At 35.8% G+C, this 21,739-nt stretch overlaps 2 protein-coding genes across 2 annotated transcripts in view; one reads left to right on the forward strand and one right to left on the reverse strand.

Annotated features, from left to right (window-relative positions):
• The window catches only part of LOC137250791 (uncharacterized), a 373,639-nt gene that overhangs the window by 230,231 nt on the left and 121,669 nt on the right, over nt 1-21,739 (forward strand). The window lies entirely within an intron of this gene.
• Nucleotides 2,345-5,809, reverse strand: Lsm12a (LSM12 homolog a). Its single transcript, XM_067779559.1, has 5 exons — nt 5,190-5,809; nt 3,061-3,194; nt 2,878-2,994; nt 2,633-2,764; nt 2,345-2,566 (listed from the first exon to the last, which is right to left on the reverse strand). The coding sequence occupies exons 1-5, from the start codon at nt 5,308-5,310 to the stop codon at nt 2,396-2,398; spliced, it is 675 nt and encodes a 224-aa protein (XP_067635660.1). The 5' UTR covers nt 5,311-5,809; the 3' UTR covers nt 2,345-2,395.

The following is a 21,739-nucleotide window of genomic DNA, read 5'->3' on the forward strand; positions in this document are numbered from 1 at the left end:
AAAAATTCATAATTTCGACTTTTGACATGGAATTACCACCAAACCTTTCATTTGCACCAAAAAAGAAATATACCCTTGGAATCAGCATAAAAATCTCTATAAAGTCCGATTTTTTATTTTTTTTTTTGACAAATGTATGTATGTTCCAAAATGAAAATTACAAATATTTGCCAGCATCTCTTTATTTCTATAAATTGAAGACGTATTCTCTTCTATTTTAATATATTAAATTGCAACATATTAAGTAAATTACAAAAACAATATAATTGTATGTTTATTTAAATTTATGTTGAGCCGCCACCGCCATGTATTAATCCTAACAGAGAACAAAAAAGTAATCACCAGCGTTGCTGAGCTGGAAACACTGTTCACTTTCATGTGTTTTCATTTCGACAGAAATTTGTTGCAATATTTGTTTTGATATTTTATAAGTAAATTAGTGAAATTTAACATAATTCTTTTGTTAATTTGTGCAAGTTAGATTATGTTAATATACTAAATATAAAAAGTAAAGTGATGTGTGCGCTTAAAAGGTTGTAAACGTGCGGGAACAATATGTTTTTCGCCGGTAACTTTTAAACGGGTAAAAAAAGTAAACTTCCGCTTTCGGATTCTTGATCTAGACGTGTCTTTGACACCTCGCTCGAAAATGTTGGCCCAAATTTCGGAATTTCGGTGGGTACCATAAACTGCACCACTACCATGGCGACTTATAACCATAACCAGATAAAACAGCTAATCGAACCTACCTTATGGAAATCAATGTAATCGATTAAAGCTGGAGACATTGGTGCTTTATCGGTAACCGTATCGGTAGCCTTATAACAGCTGATTCGACCAACTTTATGAGAATCAATGCAATCGATTATTGGTGCCGCTAAGGTCGTAACCGTATCGTAGCCAATTGGGTTTTGGTTCACCGTCGTAACGATAAACAGCTGATTACGTCAGGGATACGGATACAGCGATACGACATACGGCACCAATGACTCCCCCTTAATGGTGCCATACCATAACGCTAACGGCATAACCATACCATAGCCAACCAATTGGTTTTTGGTTTCTCGCCATATCAATAACCTAAAAATATTTGAGTTGGTGAATTTAATAACTTTTTGTAGATTTTATTCATTGTTTTTGATACGTTATGACTAAAGGGCCCATTACTGATACTTAGCATAGACTTGACTTGGCTTGATAACTGTCACTTACAGTTCTGTTAAATGAATATCGCATGTTAGTGATTACTCAAAACTTGGCAACACTTAACTTGACTTAGAAGTCTGTTGAATTTTGATTTTCTATATAAGTTCTAAGTGACGTTTACATTTTGAGATGCCATTTGTTTGTTTCCATTTCATTTTGACATTTTGTCATACAAATTGACATTTATTTAAAAATAAATTTCAACACTGATTATGATGCCAGGTTGTATGCGCCAAGTGGAGTATAATCGTGGCTAAGTTGCCAAGTTTACGCCAAGTCAAGTCAAGTCTATGCTAAGTATCAGTAATGGGGCTTAAGAGATTTATTTTTTGTGGAATATGTTTGTAATTTTTTGCGTTTTCTTCATTTTTATGAAATTTCACGATTTTTAGGTTAAGGCATCATTAGTTGACGACATTGGAGATGGTTATGGATATACGTATAGTTACGACTATAGCGTTAGGGTTAAGGAAGTTTAATTGGCCCTTTATTCTGTCCCAACAAGAAATAACAGCCACAAACCCATTAGCCGAAGTTAAAAAAATTAAATTAAAAAATTTCTTTTTCATGTATAAAAAATATTCGTACACCTCATGCTACCGGTCTGAATACAGACCAAAAAGCCAAGTTGAGGTAAAAAGCGAATATTAATGTTTTGATACTGCAATATCAATTGGAACGATAGTTCAATGAGGGAGGTTTCGACCCTTGGCCTTACTCTGTATAGCGCGGCGAAACCCCCAGCGGGTTAGGGGGCTTAGAATACACGCACGCAGGTATGCCTGTCGAAAGACGCGACTAAAATACCAAATCGATTTGAAAGGTTAGAGCAGCCGCCAGCGCAATATATAGCTTTTCCAACCCAATTGTCAACCTCGCCTACGAGTGGCGAATTCCGTTTCTTTAACAGCCGAGGCTCTGGCGACCCCAAGTTCCTCGTGGATCTAGGGGGTGGCAGTGCGGTATGGCCTAGAAGGTTTCCTATGGTCATACCAAATTGTTACCGATATCGTCAGGCTAGTACCTTAATGGTGCTTGTTACCGGAACGTACAGATCAAAAAAAAAAACTGAACGTCGGCTAAGGATACCAAAACTATGCAAATCTGCACTAAAAACTGTAAACAAAACCAATTTCGATTTTTCAATCTATTTATATATTTTTTAAACGATTTTTTGTGTTCTTTTCTTTTAATTGGCTTGCACAGGGGAACCTGAAGCCGCTTTACTCGATGATGTGCCGACTGAAGCCGATAGTACCGATGATGACAACGACGACGAAGTGGACGAAGAAGCTGATGATGTACCCGCAGCAGCTGAGCTGTTATCTTGGGATGCGCCTCCTTCAAAGAACTTTTCAATCTTAGGACAAAATTAAGTTACAATAAATTTAGTATTTCAGTTTAGCAAATATAAAAAAGCACCAACCATTTTCTTGATGTAATTACACAAGGACTTGTTATTTGATGTAGAAATGACATTCTCCACTCGATAGGGTGGCGAAACGGTAACTTCATTGAATATTTGAATGTTAGCACCTTGCCAGGATACTTCATTAACCTGTAATAGAAAATAAAAAATTGGTTCAAGCACCCATCTGACATATTTATGCACAACTTTCAGCCTTACATACAAAGATATTGCATGATTTATTATTATTATACATCTGATACCTTAAATTGCTTTGCAATTGTTCTATATAGTTCCTGTGCTTCTAAGCTAACATCCGCATTTCTCGACTTGAGATACGTTTGCCGGTGCTGCACTGTTTTACGCAATCGAATTTTTATCTGGAAGAAAAAAACATGGCGAACTGAGAGAAACTATTAAATATTTTAAGTTATTTCTGTTTTTACCTGTTCCAAGTTCAGCTTTTGTGGGTCCTCAACGAAGTTGCCATTGCACTCCTTGATCACTTGAACATTGCTGCATAGGGACAAATTTAGCACGTACACATCATTTAGCTGTTCGGAGTTTTTTGAACGACATTCTATTTAAAATTTTAATTTCATTTAAAACAATATTTATTAAAGAAAACCTTGTTTTATTGATTATAAAATTATAAACAAAAATAATGTGGCTCTTCCTGAAAATGTCGTGTTTTAACTCTTGCGAATAAATTGGATAATAAATAGTGAAAGCTATTATATTGCGTTTGATTTGCTAGTGATGACCAATAGATTGTCAATGTTCATTCAACGAACGCGAGACGTTGCGAAGATGTCTACCTTCCTTATAGGCATATTTGATGTAACCATTACAGCAACGTAAAAAAAAAGTAACTACATGGGAATACTTATGGCCGTGCATTTCTCCACCTGTGTGGTTTTAATTGCTGTTTGTTGTTGTTATAGCGTCAAAAAACTTCCCGAGGGACCAATTACAAGGCAATTGGCCAGCCGATTGCATGCTACGCATCTCCGATATGGTCGCCAACCCTAAAGATTACCCTGGAAGAAGCTACAGGCCTGGCAAAATACTGCCCTCAGAACCGCCACGGGTTGTCTCCTTATGTTCTCAGAACACGCATCTACATAATGAGGCGAGAATACTACCCATCAGGGAGAGAAATGAGATGCTAACAAAACAGTTCCTGTTGAATAACCAGAAACCTGGGCTTCCCAACAGACATCTGATTGAAGAGCCAACACCGCCCAGAGGCTTAAAGAGTCACCTCCGTAAGCACTATGAGGAAATACGGCACCTGAGAACACAGCCGTATGAAGCCAAAAAACATAAGCAGGTCTTTGGTGAACTCCATAAACAGACGTCGGACTCTATGTCAGGAATTGCCCGGTGAATCCAGTACTCAAAGAACAATACCCTAAACTTACAGAAGAGGAACGCACACTCCCTAGGGAAACGCGAGTCACTCTAGCGCAACTTCGATCTGGATACTGTAACAGGTTAAACTCTTACCTATCCAGAATCAACCCCGACATACACAATGTATGCCCTGCTTGCAATTTGTTCCCGCATGACACCAACCATCTCTTCAATTGTAATGTGGAATCAACGCCTCCAACACCTCTCACATCATGGTCCAACCCTGTTGAAACAGCAAGTTTCCTCGGGCTCCGGTTAGAGGACATTGATGACAATTTGTGATCGGTCACACTTATTGGATGGGGTGAAGCACTGCTACAACAATAACAACAATTCCCCGAGGGCTTAGCCGTATATGAATCCGGAATCGATTTTTTTGTCCCCTCGCACCTTTGATTCTGTATGGCCACGGCCAGTATTGGCGGTAGCTTTAAATGGATTTGCGTCATGTCCTGCGGCACCCACAGTTTTTCAATTCGGCCATAACAAAATGATATGAAATAAAATAAATGTAAGGCGCCATAACCACCGAAGATATTTTAGACTGAGCTTTTCTTCCGATTTGCGTAGTGCTCTTTTTAATTTTTTCTACAAATTGGCGGGCCGGGACTTCTTGTTCTATGCCGACTCCGAGTGGCATCGGCAAGGCGGATGAGTTTTCACTGAGCTTTTCATAGCAGAACACTGCCCAGGGCCACCGCGGCTTAGAAAAATTGTCTTCTAATTGAAAAAACTTGATTCTAAAATTTTGATGTTGCTTTGACCGAGGCGTGAACCCAGGATCTTTAGTATGGTAGGCGGAGCACGCTACCATCACACAACAGCGGCCGCAGATATGACATAATAAATAATGCTTAGAACAATCATCCGATAATAAACTGAATAATAAATATTGTATATGTGAATTACATATGAAAATGTGTGATAATTAAGTTGTGTTGTAATAATTTATGCTTTTTGAGGATCGTATTCCTGATATCAAAAAATTGTATGGGATGGCATATTTCCCGCTAAGACAGCAATTTCCAATCAATAATTTTGCCATCGCAACAACGGCAAAGCAAATTAGTGGCCTAAACGAAATGTTGTATCATAATTAAATTATTTTGAAATAATGCATATGTTTATGTATATATTTTTGTTCTTTTGAAAAGGATACTTAAAATTAGCATTTTTGTGTTGTGATCAAATGCTAGTACTTCGCCTTCCACCTCTTCGTTGAAACAAGTCGTGCAAAGCACAGATGATCCAATAGTGAAGCAATCATTTACCGCAGCCATATTTTTCTGTTTTGTTATTCAATAGAGAAACCGCCACACAATATTCGCGATATTATTACTAATTTAATAAAACTTAATTTTCTTTATCGACAATCTACCGTCAACGGTATAGCTGTCGTTTAATATAAACAATCCGTAGAGGTGATTTATTTTATAATAATGCAACAAATGTGGTGTGGTCCCCTTTTTGATTTTTTTTTTGCGGAAGTTATCTTTGTATCCACTGTAACTAAGGTTTATTAGACATTAACTTATACGGCACTACAGCCAATTTAAATAGTAATTTAGCATTTATTCACAACAAAAGTTGAAAAAATGTTAACGGGCCGTAATTAAATTTCTCTTCTAATTAATATTTTTAGTGGTGCTGGCGCTGTTTTGCTAGGAATTATCGCTGTGCTGCACTTTACTTTTCAACTCCTTTATTTTCTTCACTGTTGTGGCTACACAAAATTGTTTCCGCGTATTTGGAACGATTTCTAATTAAATGCTAATTGCAGAATATGGTAATAGTCTAGTTGAGGGGTCGACTGCTAATACGCTACCAAAAATATCGAGAGAGGTGTCAAACGACGCGTCTTGACATCAGTATTAATAATCCGAAGGCGGAAAATAAAAATTTTAACGCGTTCAAAAGATATTAACGAAAAACCGAAAAAAGACCCGCGGGTACCTCCGAAACCGGGGGTCGGATCCATAGTATTTTTGCGCAGAACACCTTTCTGCGTTGGCGGCCTTCGGCCGCGATTATAAAAAATAACCCTGGGCTACGCCATGCCAAGTCCGGGTGTGTGGTATAACCGTGGCTACCGCCACGGTGATGCACAATTTTTTTTGGGGGTACAAACACAACAACAACCACATGGAAATCGCCAACTTCAAATGCAAATATCTCCGGACAGAGATAAAATTTTTCTTTTCCGCCATCGGATTATTGTTCTCGAGATTAATACGCGTCGTTTGACACCTCTCTCGATATTTTTGGTAGCGTATTAGCAGTCGACCCCTCAACTAGACTATTACCCAGAATATTTTGCAAAATTTATTTAGTTTTTCACACAGTGAAAAATAATAATAAACCGTTTACGTAGACGTTGCCCATAAAATTTGGTTGCCAAAATCCAAAAACCAGATAAGCGAAAGCAGGGAACTAGCAAATTGAAAAACAAAATCCACATCAGTTTTCAGGCTATAGTGAAGTGGCATTAAGACCCAGTGTTGCCACTTTTAAACAAATCTAAACATTGCAGCTAAGCAAAATCAATCCAATTCACCGTACACAATAATTTCATATGCAAAGAAAATTAGCGCTGATTTTGTTTTTTTTACCTATATCCTGTTGTACCAAATGTGGTAATTGTTTAGTACAACTGCTAAAACTCGTCCAAAAAATATCGGGAGAGGTGTCAAAAGGGGTAGACTATACATTAATGGATGGTTGGGGGAGGTGGAAGGGGTGGGGCGACTCCACGTTTCTAAAAACACCACCCCCACCCGCCGGGGGCTTATAGTTTGATTATAATTTAATATTAAAGTTGCCAAAAAAAAATGCAAGAAAACGCAGTGAATTGAGCAAAAATGGTGCTACCAGACTTCAAAATATGTATTAATAAAAAACGACAATCTATTTTAATCGCGCCTTTTTTATACTCAGTTGAGCAGAGCTCACAGAGTATATTAAGTTTGACTGGATAACGGTTGGTTGTACAGGTATAAAGAAATCGAGATAGATATAGACTTCCATATATCAAAATCATCAGGATCGAAAAAAAATTTGATTGAGCCATGTCCGTCCGTCCGTCCGTCCGTTAACACGATAACTTGAGTAAATTTTGAGGTATCTTGATGAAATTTGGTATGTAGGTTCGTGAGCACCCATCTCAGATCGCTATTTAAAATGAACGATATCGGACTATAACCACGCCCACTTTTTCGATATCGAAAATTTCGAAAAACTGAAAAAGTGCGATAATTCATTACCAAAGACAGATAAAGCGATGAAACTTGGTAGGTGGGTTGAACTTATGACGCAGAATAGAAAATTAGTAAAATTTTGGACAATGGGCGTGGCACCGCCCACTTTTAAAAGATGATAATTTAAAACTTTTGCAAGCTGTAATTTGGCAGTCGTTGAAGATATCATGATGAAATTTGGCAGGAACGTTACGCCTATCACTATATGTATGCTTAATAAAAATTAGCAAAATCGGAGAAGGACCACGCCCACTTTTAAAAAAATTTTTTTTTTTAAATTCAAATTTTTTAAATAAAAACTAATATCTTTACAGCATATAAGTAAATTATGCCAAAATCCAACTCCAGTAATGATATGGTGCAACAAAATAAAAAATAAAAGAAAATTTCAAAATGGGCGTGTCTCCGCCCTTTTTCATTTAATTTGTCTAGGATACTTTTAATGCCATAAGTCGAACAAAAATTTACCAATCCTTTTGAAATTTGGTAGAGGAATAGATTTTATGACGTTAACTGTTTTCTGTGAAAATGGGTGAAATCGGTTGAAGCCACGCCCAGTTTTTATACACAGTCGTCCGTCTGTCCTTCCGCATGGCCCTTAACCCGATAACTTGAGCAAAAGTCGACATATCTTTACTGAACTTAGTTCACGTACTTATCTGAACTCACTTTATCTTGGTATAAAAAATGAACGAAATCCGACTATGACCACGCCCACTTTTTCGAAAATTACGGAAAATGAAAAAAATGCCATAATTCTATACCAAATACGAAAAAAGGGATGAAATATGGTAATTGGATTGGTTTATTGACGCGAAATATTACTTTAGAAAAAACTTTGTAAAATGGTTGTGACACCTACCATATTAAGTAGAAGAAAATGAAAAAGTTCTGCAGGGCGAAATAAAAAACCCTTGAAATCTTGGCAGGTATTACATATATAAATAAATTAGCGGTATCCAACAGATGATGTTCTGGGTCACCCTGGTCCACATTTTGGTCGATATCTGGAAAATGCCTTCACATATACAACTACCACCACTCCCTTTTAAAACTCTCATTAATACCTTTAATTTGATACCAATATCGTACAAACACATTCTAAAGTCACCCCTGGTCCACCTTTATGGCGATATCTCGAAAAGGCGTCCACCTATAGAACTAAGCCCCACGCCCTTTTAAAATACTCATTAACACCTTTCGTTTGATACCCATATCGTACAAACATATTCTAGAGTCACCCCTGGTCCACCTTTATGGCGATATCTCTGAAAAGGCGACCACCTATACAACTACCACCACTCCCTTTTAAAACCCTCATTAATACCTTTAATTTTATACCCATATCGTACAAACAAATTCTAGGGTCACCCCTGGTCCACCTTTATGGCGATATCTCGAAACGGCGTCCACCTATGGAACTAAGCATCACTCCCTTTAAAATACTCATTAACACCTTTCTTTTGATACCCATATTGTACAAACAAATTCTAGGGTCACCCCTGGTCCACCTTTATGGCGATACCTCGAAACGGCGTCCACCTATGGAACTAAGGATTACTCCCTTTTAAGATACTCATTAACACTTTTCATTTGATATCCATATCGTGCAAACAAAGAGTCAACCCTGATCCATCTTTATGGCGATATCCCTAAATGGCGTCCACCTATAGACCTATGGCCCACTCCCTCATAAAATACGCTTTAGTGCCTTTCATTTGATAGATATGTCATACAAACACATTCCAGGGTTTCCCTCGGTTCATTTTCCTACATGGTTATTTTCCCTTATGTTGTCACCATAGCTCTCAACTGAGTATGTAATGTTCGGTTACACCCGAACTTAATCTTCCTTACTTGTTTATTCCAGATTTTCTTTTTTTTTTTTGAAGTAAACGTAATTTATTTAAAAAATCACATTTTTTATTCCAAATATTCAATTTTTTATAAAATATAAGTAAATTATTTAAAAAAATAAAAATAGCGCGATTGGTTATTCCAAATTTTAACTTTTTTATAAAATATACGTAAATTATTTAAAAAAAATAAAAAGCGCCACAGGGGAAAATTTGGAATAAAAAATCGCGCGATTTTTGGCCTATATCTCGAGACCCTAGTCACCCAGCGGTGTAAAACTTACTCTGCACTAAAGCACGCATCAACAGCTTCCATTTGATACCCATAATGTAAAAACACATTCTAGATGTATCATGGTCCATGTTTTGGCCTATATCTGGAGCCCCTAGTCACCCAGCGGTGTAAAGCTTACTCTGTACTGAAGCATACAGCAACAGCTTCAATTTGATACCCATAATGTAAAAACACATTCTCGGTGTATCCGGGTCCACGCTTTGGCCTATATCTTGAGACCCTAGTCACCCAGCGGCATAAAACTTACTCTGTACTAGAGCACATATAAACAGCTTCAATTTGGTACCCATATTGTAAAAACACATCCTAGTTTTACCCTGATCCATATTGTATAAACACATTCCAGTGGTATCCGGGTCTACGTTTTGCCTATATCTCGAAACCCTAGTTACCCAGGGGTATGAAAATTACCCTCTAATAAAGCACTCATCAACAGCTTTCATTTGATATCCATATTCTATAAACACATTCTAGGGGTACCCGGGTCCACGTTTTGGCCTATATCTCGAGACCCTGCGCGTTGATCCTGAATTTTCTTTGCTATAAACCTCACGGAGCTCGAGACCTTTCAACGAATGCAAAACCGTGGAAATCGGTTAATGCGTTCTGGAGTTATAGCGTCCGGAAGGAAAACCCGACTTATTTTTATATTATAGATAAAGTGTACTTATGTATAAAATTCTTGTGAAAGTGTTCGTATGTAGAAAAAAAGTTATAGTTATACCATGGTAACTTTTACAACTAATTACTATTAAATTGTTAATAACAATTAAAAATTACTTACTGATTCTCTTCGGGGAACTCCCTGAGAACGTATGTGCAAAATTTCAAAGTTCAAACCCCTTTGGTTTACGAATAAAACCAATTGGTCCCTTAATGTATAGCCGACCCGTCAAAAGACGCGCTTTGGACCCAGGACCACGAATCCGAAAGCGGAAATCAGAAATTTTATTTCTTTTCGGAGATATTTGCCAAAAAAATTGAAAATTTTCATGTGGTTGTTGTAATTTTGATGATTTTGTGGTACCCACAAGAAAAACTGTGGGTAAAAGTGTTTTGCACGGATGTAGATTTGGTCTCCAAACCGGTGATGGACCCACCCAGGGTAATTTTTTATAAGCGCGACCGAGGGCCGCCAATGGAGAAAGTTGTTCTGCCCAAAAACGCTATGGATCCCACCCCCGGTTTCGGAGCACTCCGGGGCCATTTTTCGGTTTTTTGGTAATATCTTTTCACAAAAATAAAATTCTTAATTTCCGCTTTCGGATTCGTGATCCTGGGTACAGCGCGTCTTTTGACACCTCTCCCGCTATTTTTGGACCAGTTTTATCAGTTGTACCCTAAAGTAAACAATTACTCCAAATGTTGCCTGGAGGGACGCAAGTTCAAGCAATCATCTAATGAGGTAACACCACCTTGTACTAAATTCGCCTTGGAACATTTCGGAAAAATTGAAATTCAATACATATAATTCATGATCCGGTCACACAGATCCTGAGTCAGATACAAAGTTTTGTGTGTAAAAGTAATAACGATCTCAACCAGATACTGTAGGGTTCTTATTTTTATTTAACTTTGTGTTTAAGTTACTTTGAAATTTGTATTTTAATATGTTCCATCAATATTTTAATTTTCAATTTTGATATTTTAATTTTCAAAAATTTTCAGTTGGATTCAATTTTTACCTTCAAGAAGTTATACTCTTTATATGTGAATATTCTTAATAAAAATATAAATAATAAAAAAGGATACTACAATTGGCGATCCTGCCAGGAGGATTTAACTAAACATCAACCTTTAAACAAAAAAGAATGTGATATTTTAAATATTTATTGTACGCATAAAAATTTACTACCCCAAACAAACATAATTTATTAGTGCGCCTAAAATCAGGCAGAAATTCGAACAAACCAAAGATTAGTGTGACCATCAGTTCAAATTCGTTCTAAAATTTTTGAATTTACAATATATAATTTTTATCAGTTACAGCATATTGTTGAACGACAATAGGCAATAAACATTTAAACTAGAATTACAAAACAAAAGCATTTTCAAAGCAGAAATTATAGAAGAAAGGAATATTAAAAAAAAAAAAAATATTGGTTTTGGCGTAAAACTACATAAATCCGAAAATTTCAACAATAGCAGCTCAAAATTAAACAACAACAAGTACAAACAAATAGCCCAGCAGCACCGACAACAACACATCAATTCAAGAAGAGCTTTCAACAACTCATGTTTTAATTAAAAGTGCATGAATTGCAATAGACCAAATGCAAATTCGTTCAAATCCAGAAATAGATTTCCAAAAGTGACTTACCGGTAACTTAAAAAAACCGGAAAAGTGCGCTGAGTTTAACACAACACCGTCAGCCGTCAACACAGCTCCATAAAGAGAACGTAAGTTACAACAATAACAACAATAACGATAGATTAACAAGCAACAACAAATCAAAATAAGGAAGAAATGGTGAGCTGTTATTCAGAACTATGTATATAAATTTTGATATATTTTAAATATATATATAACTATATTAGTTAAGGTTTATCTGAAATTAAAATTTAATACATTTTAAATAATTGTAAACTCTTTCTTCTGGAGATTTAAAGAATATTTTGCATTTAATAAAGTTGAGTTTTGAACGTTATTTTAAAAAATTAATTTTTTGATTTTTGAGATTCCATTTCAATTATGCTTCGCACGCCACCAAACGACAGAAACACGTCTACACCAACACATCGGGTTAACGATTCGCTTATTGATTTAGAAGGTGTTTCTTCACAAAATGATTTAATAAATCCATATGCGAACGAAAACAATAACGAAATTTTTTCCACTTCAGTGAAACTTCCTCAGTTTTGGACAAGTTGTCCTGAGGCATGGTTCATACATGCTGAAATGCAGTTCAATACTAAAAATATTACTCAAGAAACGACCAAATATGAGTATATTATTACTGCATTACCTCAGGATGTCATAATGACGATTTTGGATTTTATTCAAAATCCACCGGAAATAAATAAATATTCTGCATTAAAACAAACTTTGATCGAAAGACATTCCTTAAGTGAGAATGCAAAATTAGATAGTGTTGTCTGATTCTGAAATGGGCGATCGCAAGCCTTCAGAATTTTACCGATCTTTAGTTCTACTTTCTGGTTCTAATTTTAGCCAAGAAATGTTAAAGAAACTTTGGATGCGAAAATTACCCAAAAACTTGAATGTAATTTTAACAAGTTCGAATTTCAATGACATAAATGATCTAACTAAATTAGCTGATAACGTTTGGGAAGTTATCAGTAAAAATGAAATTGCTTTGATAAACAGTTCTCAAAATTCTAAAGGCGAAAATTCTATTATTACTAATTTGGTTAAGACAACATCTTTAATTTGTGAAAATTTTCAAAAATTATCTTTGGAATTAAGTGAAATTAAAAAAGAAATTAGTCAGAATTATTCAAGATCACGTTCAACAAGTAGAAATAATTTTAGAAGTCCTGTTAGATATCGTTCGAAATCTCGTGATAATCCCAACTGGTTATGTAGATATCATTACAAATTCGGAAATAAAGCTAGGAGATGTTAGGAACCATGCGCGTTTGTTAAAAATAGTAATCCAACAAACTAAAATGTTCCGTTGTTGCAGCGACAAATAACGGAATTTCAGAAATATCAACTCGTCGCTTATTTATATTTTACAAAGAAAACAGGTTAAAATTTTTGATTGATAGTGGGGCAGAAATTTCTGTGCTTCCAGCTTCGAAATTCTCGTGTACAAAAAAATCATCAGATATTATTTTAACAGCAGCCAATGGTTCAACGATTTTTACATATGGAAAAAAACTTGTAAATGTTAATTTAGGTTTAAGACGGGAATTTCCTTTTGTGTTTTTGATAGCTGATATAGCAAAGCCGATTATAGGTGCAGATTTTTTATGCAAATATGGACTACTTATTGATATTAAAAACAAATGTTTAATAGATCCATTAACAAATTTATCAGTTAACACAATTTCGTACTATTGTAACATCTCTCTTCCAAAAAATTTTTCAGTAGAAAATCAATACACAAAATTGTTGAAAGAATTTCCTTCTCTTATAGAAGAGCCAAACTATTCAAAACCAGTCAAACACGCCACAGTTCATAGACTTGTTACAGAAGGCAATCTTCCTTTCTCAAAGCCCAGACGTCTAGACCCAATCAAATTTAAGGTAGCTAAAGCTGAATTTGATTTTCTTGTAAAAACTGGAATTTGTAGATCATCAAATTCTTCTGTAGCTTCACCACTTCATTTAGTACCAAAAAAGGAAAGTAATGATTGGCGTCCCTGTGGTGATTTTAGACGACTTAATACTGTTACTGTTCCTGACCGCTATCCTTTACCACATATTCAGGATTTTAATATTAATCTAAGAAATAAAAAGATATTTTCAAAATTAGATCTTGTTAGAGCGTATCATCAAATTCCAATGGCAGAAGAAGATATTTATAAAACGGCGATTACTACTACTTTTGGCATGTTTGAGTTCATTCGAATGCCTTTTGGTTTGAGGAACTCAGCACAAACTTTTCAAAGATTCATCAATGAAGTTGTAAATGAATTAGATTTTGTTTACGCGTACATTAATGATATTTTAGTTGCTAGCGAGAGTGAAGAGCAACATATTAAAGATCTCCGTATACTTTTTGAACGTTTGTGTGAATATGGTTTGAATGTGAAACCAAATAAATGCATTTTTGGTGTTACTAGAATTGATTTTCTAGGACATAGTATTTCTGAATTAGGAATACGCCCATCGGAAAATAGAATAAAAGCTATTCGAGATTTTGAACTACCAAAATCCATTAAACAAACTCAAAAGTTTATTGGTATGGTTAACTATTACCATAGATATATTTCACAATTAGCCGAATTTACTGGAGTTATATATGATTTAATTAATAAAACAAGTAAAAACCGAGACAAAACTCTAGTTTGGGATGATAAATCTATTAAATCGTTTGAATGCATTAAAGACAAGTTTGCATCTAAGGTCTTGTTAAATCATTTTAGCAAAGATGCAAAATTAACTTTAACTGTAGATGCATCCAATACGGCAGTCGGTGGTGTTCTACAACAAAATTTCAACAATAAGTCTGAACCTCTCGCATTCTATTCGAAGAAACTTTCACCAGCTGAAATGAAATATAGTGCTTTTGATAGAGAGCTATTAGCAATTTATCTTAATATTAAACATTTTCGATATCTATTAGAAGGAAGAGAATTCACTGTGTTTACTGATCACAAGCCCTTAGTTTTTGCTCTAAATTCAAAAACTGAACGTAGTCCACGACAAACCAGACATCTTGAATTTATTGCACAATTTACAAATGATATTCAGAATATTACTGGACAAGCAAATGTAGTAGCCGATACTTTATCTAGGGCATTTGAAATAGAAGCAATTCAAAATTCAGAACTTAATTTTAAAATTTTAGAAAAGGAACAGCAACAAGATGATGAGCTAAACAATCTTGTATCTCAACAATCATTTCAAAATTTAAAATTATTTAAAATTCCTGTTTTAAATTTCAATATATGGTGTGAATCATCCGGAGATTGTCCTAGACCGTTCGTTCCAAATAATTTACGCAAAACAGTATTTGATAAGTTACATGGGATAGTGCATCCGGGTACTAAAGCCACTCGCCGTCTAATTATAAAAAAATATTTTTGGCCAAACATGAATAAAGAAATTAATAGATGGTCCAAGGAATGTATTAGTTGTCAAAAATCTAAAGTTTATCGACATACGAAGTCACCAGTTAGTAAAATTTCAATACCGAACAAAAGATTCGAACATATTCATTTAGATATTGTAGGACCTTTACCTATTTCAAAGGGACATCGCTATATTTTGACTATTATCGATAGATTCACACGTTGGCCAGAAGCATACGGATTAAGGGAAATTTCTGCAGAAACAATTGCAAATAAATTTTTATGTGAATATATATCTCGGTTTGGTGTACCTCTAGAAATAACTACTGATCAGGGTGCTCAATTTACTTCAAAATTGTTTACAGAATTAACAAAGTTATTAGGTAGTCATCAAATTACAACGTCAGCTTATCATCCTCAAGCGAATGGCATGGTAGAGCGATTTCATAGGCAATTTAAATCTTCTTTAATGGCTACAAATGGAACCAGAGATTGGTATGGAGAGCTACCTCTAATACTGTTAGGTTTGCGATCAACATTTAAAGAAGATATTTCGGCTACACCGGCTGAAATGGTTCTTGGACAAAATTTAAGATTACCCGGTGAACTTATTGTTCCAACATCTGAAAATTCATCATCAAATGAAATTTTGGGTAAATTACGTGAAAAATTTAGAAATGTTCATTCGAGTTTAAATCATCATAACTCTAATGTTGGTTTTTTTGTTCCGAAAGATTTGCAAACATGTAAATTTGTTTTTGTTCGTTTAATTAATAAGCGTTCTTTACAACAACCGTATGAAGGTCCATACAAGATACTTGAAAAAAACAAGAAGTATTTTAAAATAGAAATTGATAATGAGATCAAAACTATCCCGATTGACAGGCTAAAACCAGCGATTATTGAAACGTTACCTAACAACTCTAACACTCATCACAATAACATTAAAACAAAGAAGAAAGTCACATTTAATTTATTTAATGTTAATTCTCTGGAAGGGGGAGTAATGTAGGGTTCTTATTTTTATTTAACTTTGTGTTTAAGTTACTTTGAAATTTGTATTTTAATATGTTCCATCAATATTTTAATTTTCAATTTTGATATTTTAATTTTCAAAAATTTTCAGTTGGATTCAATTTTTACCTTCAAGAAGTTATACTCTTTATATGTGAATATTCTTAATAAAAATATAAATAATAAAAAAGGATACTACAGATACATCCAGAAAAAATCCTGGGCCAATTCGTGAACCGGGTAGATTGTTAATGGCTTGCCTTTAGAATGATCCATTGCATCCCCATGCCCGTTAGGATTGAGTGTGATACGGAATTAGAAAACTTCTGCGCAAAATATATTATGACGTGTCGTTCGAAAAAGTAACAAAATAGGAGGATTTGAGAGAGAAAAATTAAATGAATTTTTGAGAGAAACTGCGAATTTCTGCAGAAGCAAATCAGCTGATTGTGACACCTGGTTGCGTTGTAATCAACAATAAAAATGTGTCACAATTGTTTTATTCATAGGTAAAATGAAAATTAATAGCAAATTTTTACAGCACCAAATGTGTTATTTTGGCCCAAAAATTACAACTGCAACGCATTTCCTAATTATTGCTGAACTTACGCACAAGCTCAACTTTAATATAATTCTTTTCCTTGTAGCTACGGTACAACGAATTATATTTACTTCGAGCACTGAGCAATATTTCTTTTTGTGGTAGCCATTCTTCTGTGTACGCCATTGTGAATGATAACTAAGTGTGATATCTTATCTGTCAAATGCCTGACAGGATGTTCAATATGGCTACTTTTTAGCGTTTTGACAGGGTGTTCAATATGGCGGCGCCTATCTTCAGCGGGTGATAGAAAGAGATACAGAATGAGACAGCGATAGTCAAATACAAATCAGGTGATCCAATCACTTTGGAATTTTGACGTCTATGCAGAAGATATCACACTTAGTTACCATTCACAATGGTGTACGAATGGACTTGCACACATGGTGGAACTATACAAGGTGGCTGCATGGGACAGCTGATTATAAACTTTTTTTATTTGATTTGATACATTAACTTCCGGCGGAGTACGATTTTGACATTTGTCCATCGAATTTACAAAAAAAAAGTACATGGAATTTTTAATTATGTTTGTAGGTATGTCACCATGCTGCCACCTTGTATCGTTCCGCCATGCTTGCACATTAGCGCGTGGCGAATATGGAAAGACAAAAATTTTAATGCAGTTCCCATGGTTCAACTATATGGTTGGCTCATCTGTAAAATAACAAAACATGTCTGTTCAAATTGTCAAAATCTGAGTATTGGTGTTGGTGCGAATGGTATGGAATGGAACATACAGTTTTTGTATGTGTAAGAAGATATTGCCTGGTTTCATTTTGAGTTTGCCATCTCCTTTTGACAATCCCATCGACCATGCAATGAAATAAATAAAATCAGCTGATGCGTTGAGCCAACCATATAATTGAACCATGGCAGTTCCTTCCGCTTTCATCGAACTCAATTTTTGTTGATACGTGGCAAACGTGTTTCCCGTCAGTTGAGGGATAGAAAGTTTGTCTTATAAAGACGAGCTCAGCCAACTCCCAAATGAAATAATTCCCCTTAAAGTTTAAGGAAAAGGCCTTTTAAAATTATTTTTCGCAATTCACTATTACTTTAAGAGAAAAATATGTTTTCATAACCAACACTTTCAAATGCCAAAGAACTGCCAGCCAGCCTACTAACACATTGAGTGAATGTAGCGAAACGAAAAACTATGCTCAGCAATCCGCCTTGGGAATTGATTCGAAGTCAATACGCGTCTTTTGACACCTCTCTCGATATTTTTGGACGCGTATTCGCAGTTCTGGACTCATAATGCATAAGCTTGTGTTAAACATTGTGAATGAAACTAAGTGTGATATCTTATCTGTCAACTGCCTGACAGGATGTTCAATATGGTTACTTTTTAACGTTTTGACAGGGTGTTCAATTTGGCGGCGCCTATCTTCAGCGGGTGATAGAGAGAGATACATAATGAGACAGTGATAGTCAATTACAAATCAGGTGATCCAATCACATTGGAATTTTGACGTCTATGCAGACGATATCACACTTAGCTTCATTCACAATGCTATTACGTTTCATTTGGCAGTTGACTAATCTCACCGTTCAGAGAACAAATTTTTTCATCACTCAACTGACGGAAACATTGTCAGGGTGTGGGTGTTCCCCGCGTTGGGCGTACCGTGGCCCGCTCGAGTGGTACGGCCGAACTCTCAAGTCATTGGCAAAAGTACCTAGAAAGACGAAATAAAAAGGTATGCAAAAGTAACAATCCTTAGATTCATTTTTCGAAGCAAGTGTACTTCCCGTAAACTCGACATCCCAAAGTCCCAACATCTCGTCCTCTACGCCTCAAAGCCGGAGCCTCCTAAGATACACACTGAAATAAATATAAAGAAAGAAAACAAAACACTTTAATTATTGAGGGCATGAAAGCGTAACACTTATCTAAGTGCACAATTTTTTTGTGTTGGGTAACAAATGCATGAAAGTTACAACAACCACATGAAAGTTGGCAACATCAACTGCAAATGTTTATAAATGAAATTTTAATTTTTTTATTACATGTTATTGTGCCTGAGGCATGTAAGTGTCGCTGGACACCTTTCCCGATATTTTTGGACGCTTTCAGCAGTCGATTACTGCTCCAAAACTCCAAGAATTTGTGGATATCGTTGATCCCTGCGTCATGGAACCGTAGGGGCAAAGTGGCTTCTTCCAAGCCGCCCCAGATGCGCAATGTAGGGCCTATAAACCGCACTGCCCTTTTCACAACAAACACTCGCGCACTAAATCTATTTTTATTTAAAATATTCAATATTTAATAAAATACCGCGGACATTAATTCGTACGATATAAAAAAACAAAAGGTAAATAAATAAGAGAACTGTCAAATATGGGGCATATTCACAATAGAGGAATTGGCAAAAGCTCTTTTCCAAGGGTTGCCAGTTAGCCATCGAGAGTGGTGAATATAGGAAAGAGATGAATATAGAGTGTAGATGGTTGCGGTTGATTCTGAAGGATGACAATACAAAACGGTATAGGAAAACGGTGCCGGAGATCGATTCCAACGATATAAAAGGGGGTTACTGTAGGATATGTAAAACTATTGTATTATTGAAAAGCAAGCAAAGCGGTAGTGTGCGGGTGTTCAAAGTGGTGGCGGGAAAGTTGAATAAACGAAATCGGTGAAAATTTAATTTAAGTAAATTTCCTGTGCGCGCAAGGTCCAAAAGGCCCTAAATTTCGAAAACTACTCCGGAATCTGGGCAATAACAGTAATGCTAAAAGCCTCAAGTTTCTACGACAAGTATCTGTGGTAATAATGGTAATCCAGCGGTAAGTCACGAGAAGATCCTGTGGTAGGGTGGAACAAGGAAGTGGAGACACACCTAAGAAAGCCTGATCCTTTTTTTTGTACATATATGCGGCATAACCAGCCACTTACCGTTGTAATCTTCGAGAGCCGATCGAGCCGAAGGAGACTGCCCGGAGCGCACTACAAACGTTTTGGTAAGTTCCAAAAGAACAAAAAAGTGTTATTTTTTTTATTTTTTTTTTCTGCGTCAAATTGGCGTTCACATTCGGTGACCACAATCACCACAAAATAGTCAAGTGAAAATCCCACTTTCTGTTTCTAAAAACTTTCTTTTGTATAATTTTCTGGTAAAAATAATTTTTTTTGTTGGGGATAGTTTTCATTTTTGTTCACAGCCACCCTAGCATGGGTGAAGCCAATTTATATTTCGCATACGGACGATCCAAAACGCGTGAACGCCAAATTGGCGGATACTCCATCATAAATTCGCGCTAATCAATTTTTCGTTCCTCCAGTGGGAAGAACATTCCTAGTTACCTGATACATGCCAGCGCCAGGAAATTATTTTCAACAGATCTTCCAAATTATTTTTAACTGATCTCATATGATATTTCAACCGATTTCACGTCTTGAGATTTTTACCATCAACCGATTTCACATCAATAAGGAACCGATAAGCGAGGACAATAACCACCACGTAGGAATCTGGCCACAGTGCTGGCGAGAATATAGCTACCGGAAATATACCAACCAACATAATTTTTCGAATTAATAGCATATATGTAGATACAATAGCCATTTATATTTCTGTCTTAATTTTTTGTGTGCTACCTAATATATTATGTGTAAATTAATGTAGAACCTATATTATTGAATGTTGCCTATATGAAGAAGTGCCAATCGCTCACCGGAAGCACCAAACGAAGAAATTTTGCCTAAATCAACCTGGTTGGAAAGACACCAGTTCGAACGATTCCCCCTCAACCCACGTAAAAGAGCTCTTTTAGGTAGGCTTTAGGGTGTGTGATAGCTTAGAATTTTGCTCGAATTGGGCCTACGAAAGTTTGGTTTTACTTTGGTGACGAAAGGTCCGAAATATACTTACAGTCTTTATATACGCGTACATATAAGTCTTTGTGTGTAACACTGTTTATATTCTGAGTCATTCGTTGTATATTTCTTTTTTTTGTTGGCATAAGGATTATATAATGTTCAAAATTGCGAGATCGAACTTTTTGTCACATAAACAAAAGAGGTGAAGAAAGAGCCTCTGGTGTAAGTTTATTGTTTTTTTTTTAAAATCCATATTGAACATATATTTAAATAATTTACTTATTCGATACGTTTTTTTTGTATTGTTTGTTCCGAAAACATAATTACATAACATTATTGCGTCATTTTTTTTGTGGAAATAGTGTGAGTAATGCACAATCTCCGTATACCGTATACATATTCCATTTTAAATAAGTGAATGCGCATTTAAGATACGTGGTTAGTTAGGAATCAGAGGCTGTTATACTACCTTGTATAGTTATAAGAAATTTAAATAAATATGTTAGAACTAAATTGAACTGAAAGAAGAAATTAAAATGGTTTGCTAAATTTAATTGGTTGGGGAGGGGTGAAGATGGCATTAGGGTAGGTAGAAAGAGTCATTTGGAGCGGAGAAAAAGGGGACTCGCTGCCAGGCAGAAACTCGAGCGGTCCAAGGTAGGGTGGGCTTTCTGCGAGGGAGGTGCACGGATGTAAGTATAATGATGATTGTGACATCCGCCCCGCATCAAGGTGGGCAAGGGTTAAGGGCCCCGACCTCTCGCCCTGAGCTAGCTGGGGGACATTCCACCTTGATTGCGCAAAGGGGCGGATTCACCTTCTAACAGGTGTACGTGACAATTATTATTAATATGGCGCCCAAACGAAAGCATAGAGAGGGGCCGCTATATTTAGTATAGCGCCTAAACACAAGAAATTTTTTTTATACCATATACATATGGTGATCAAACAAAATGTAGTCGTGAGGATTTTACAGTAGCGCCGTTGATTGAAATTGGCGCCCACCAATGAGCAAAATTTAAATTGCGAAATCTACATTTAATGCGTTTGTAATAGCAAAGCTCATTTCATATAAATATATTTCAATCTTTAGAATATACATATACATATCTTTCACGTATGCAATCATCGAATTAAACGGGTCGGGCCGTATGTGACCAACA

The sequence above is a fragment of the Eurosta solidaginis genome, chromosome 4 (assembly GCF_040869045.1).
Source record: "Eurosta solidaginis isolate ZX-2024a chromosome 4, ASM4086904v1, whole genome shotgun sequence".
NCBI lineage: Eukaryota > Metazoa > Arthropoda > Insecta > Diptera > Tephritidae > Eurosta > Eurosta solidaginis.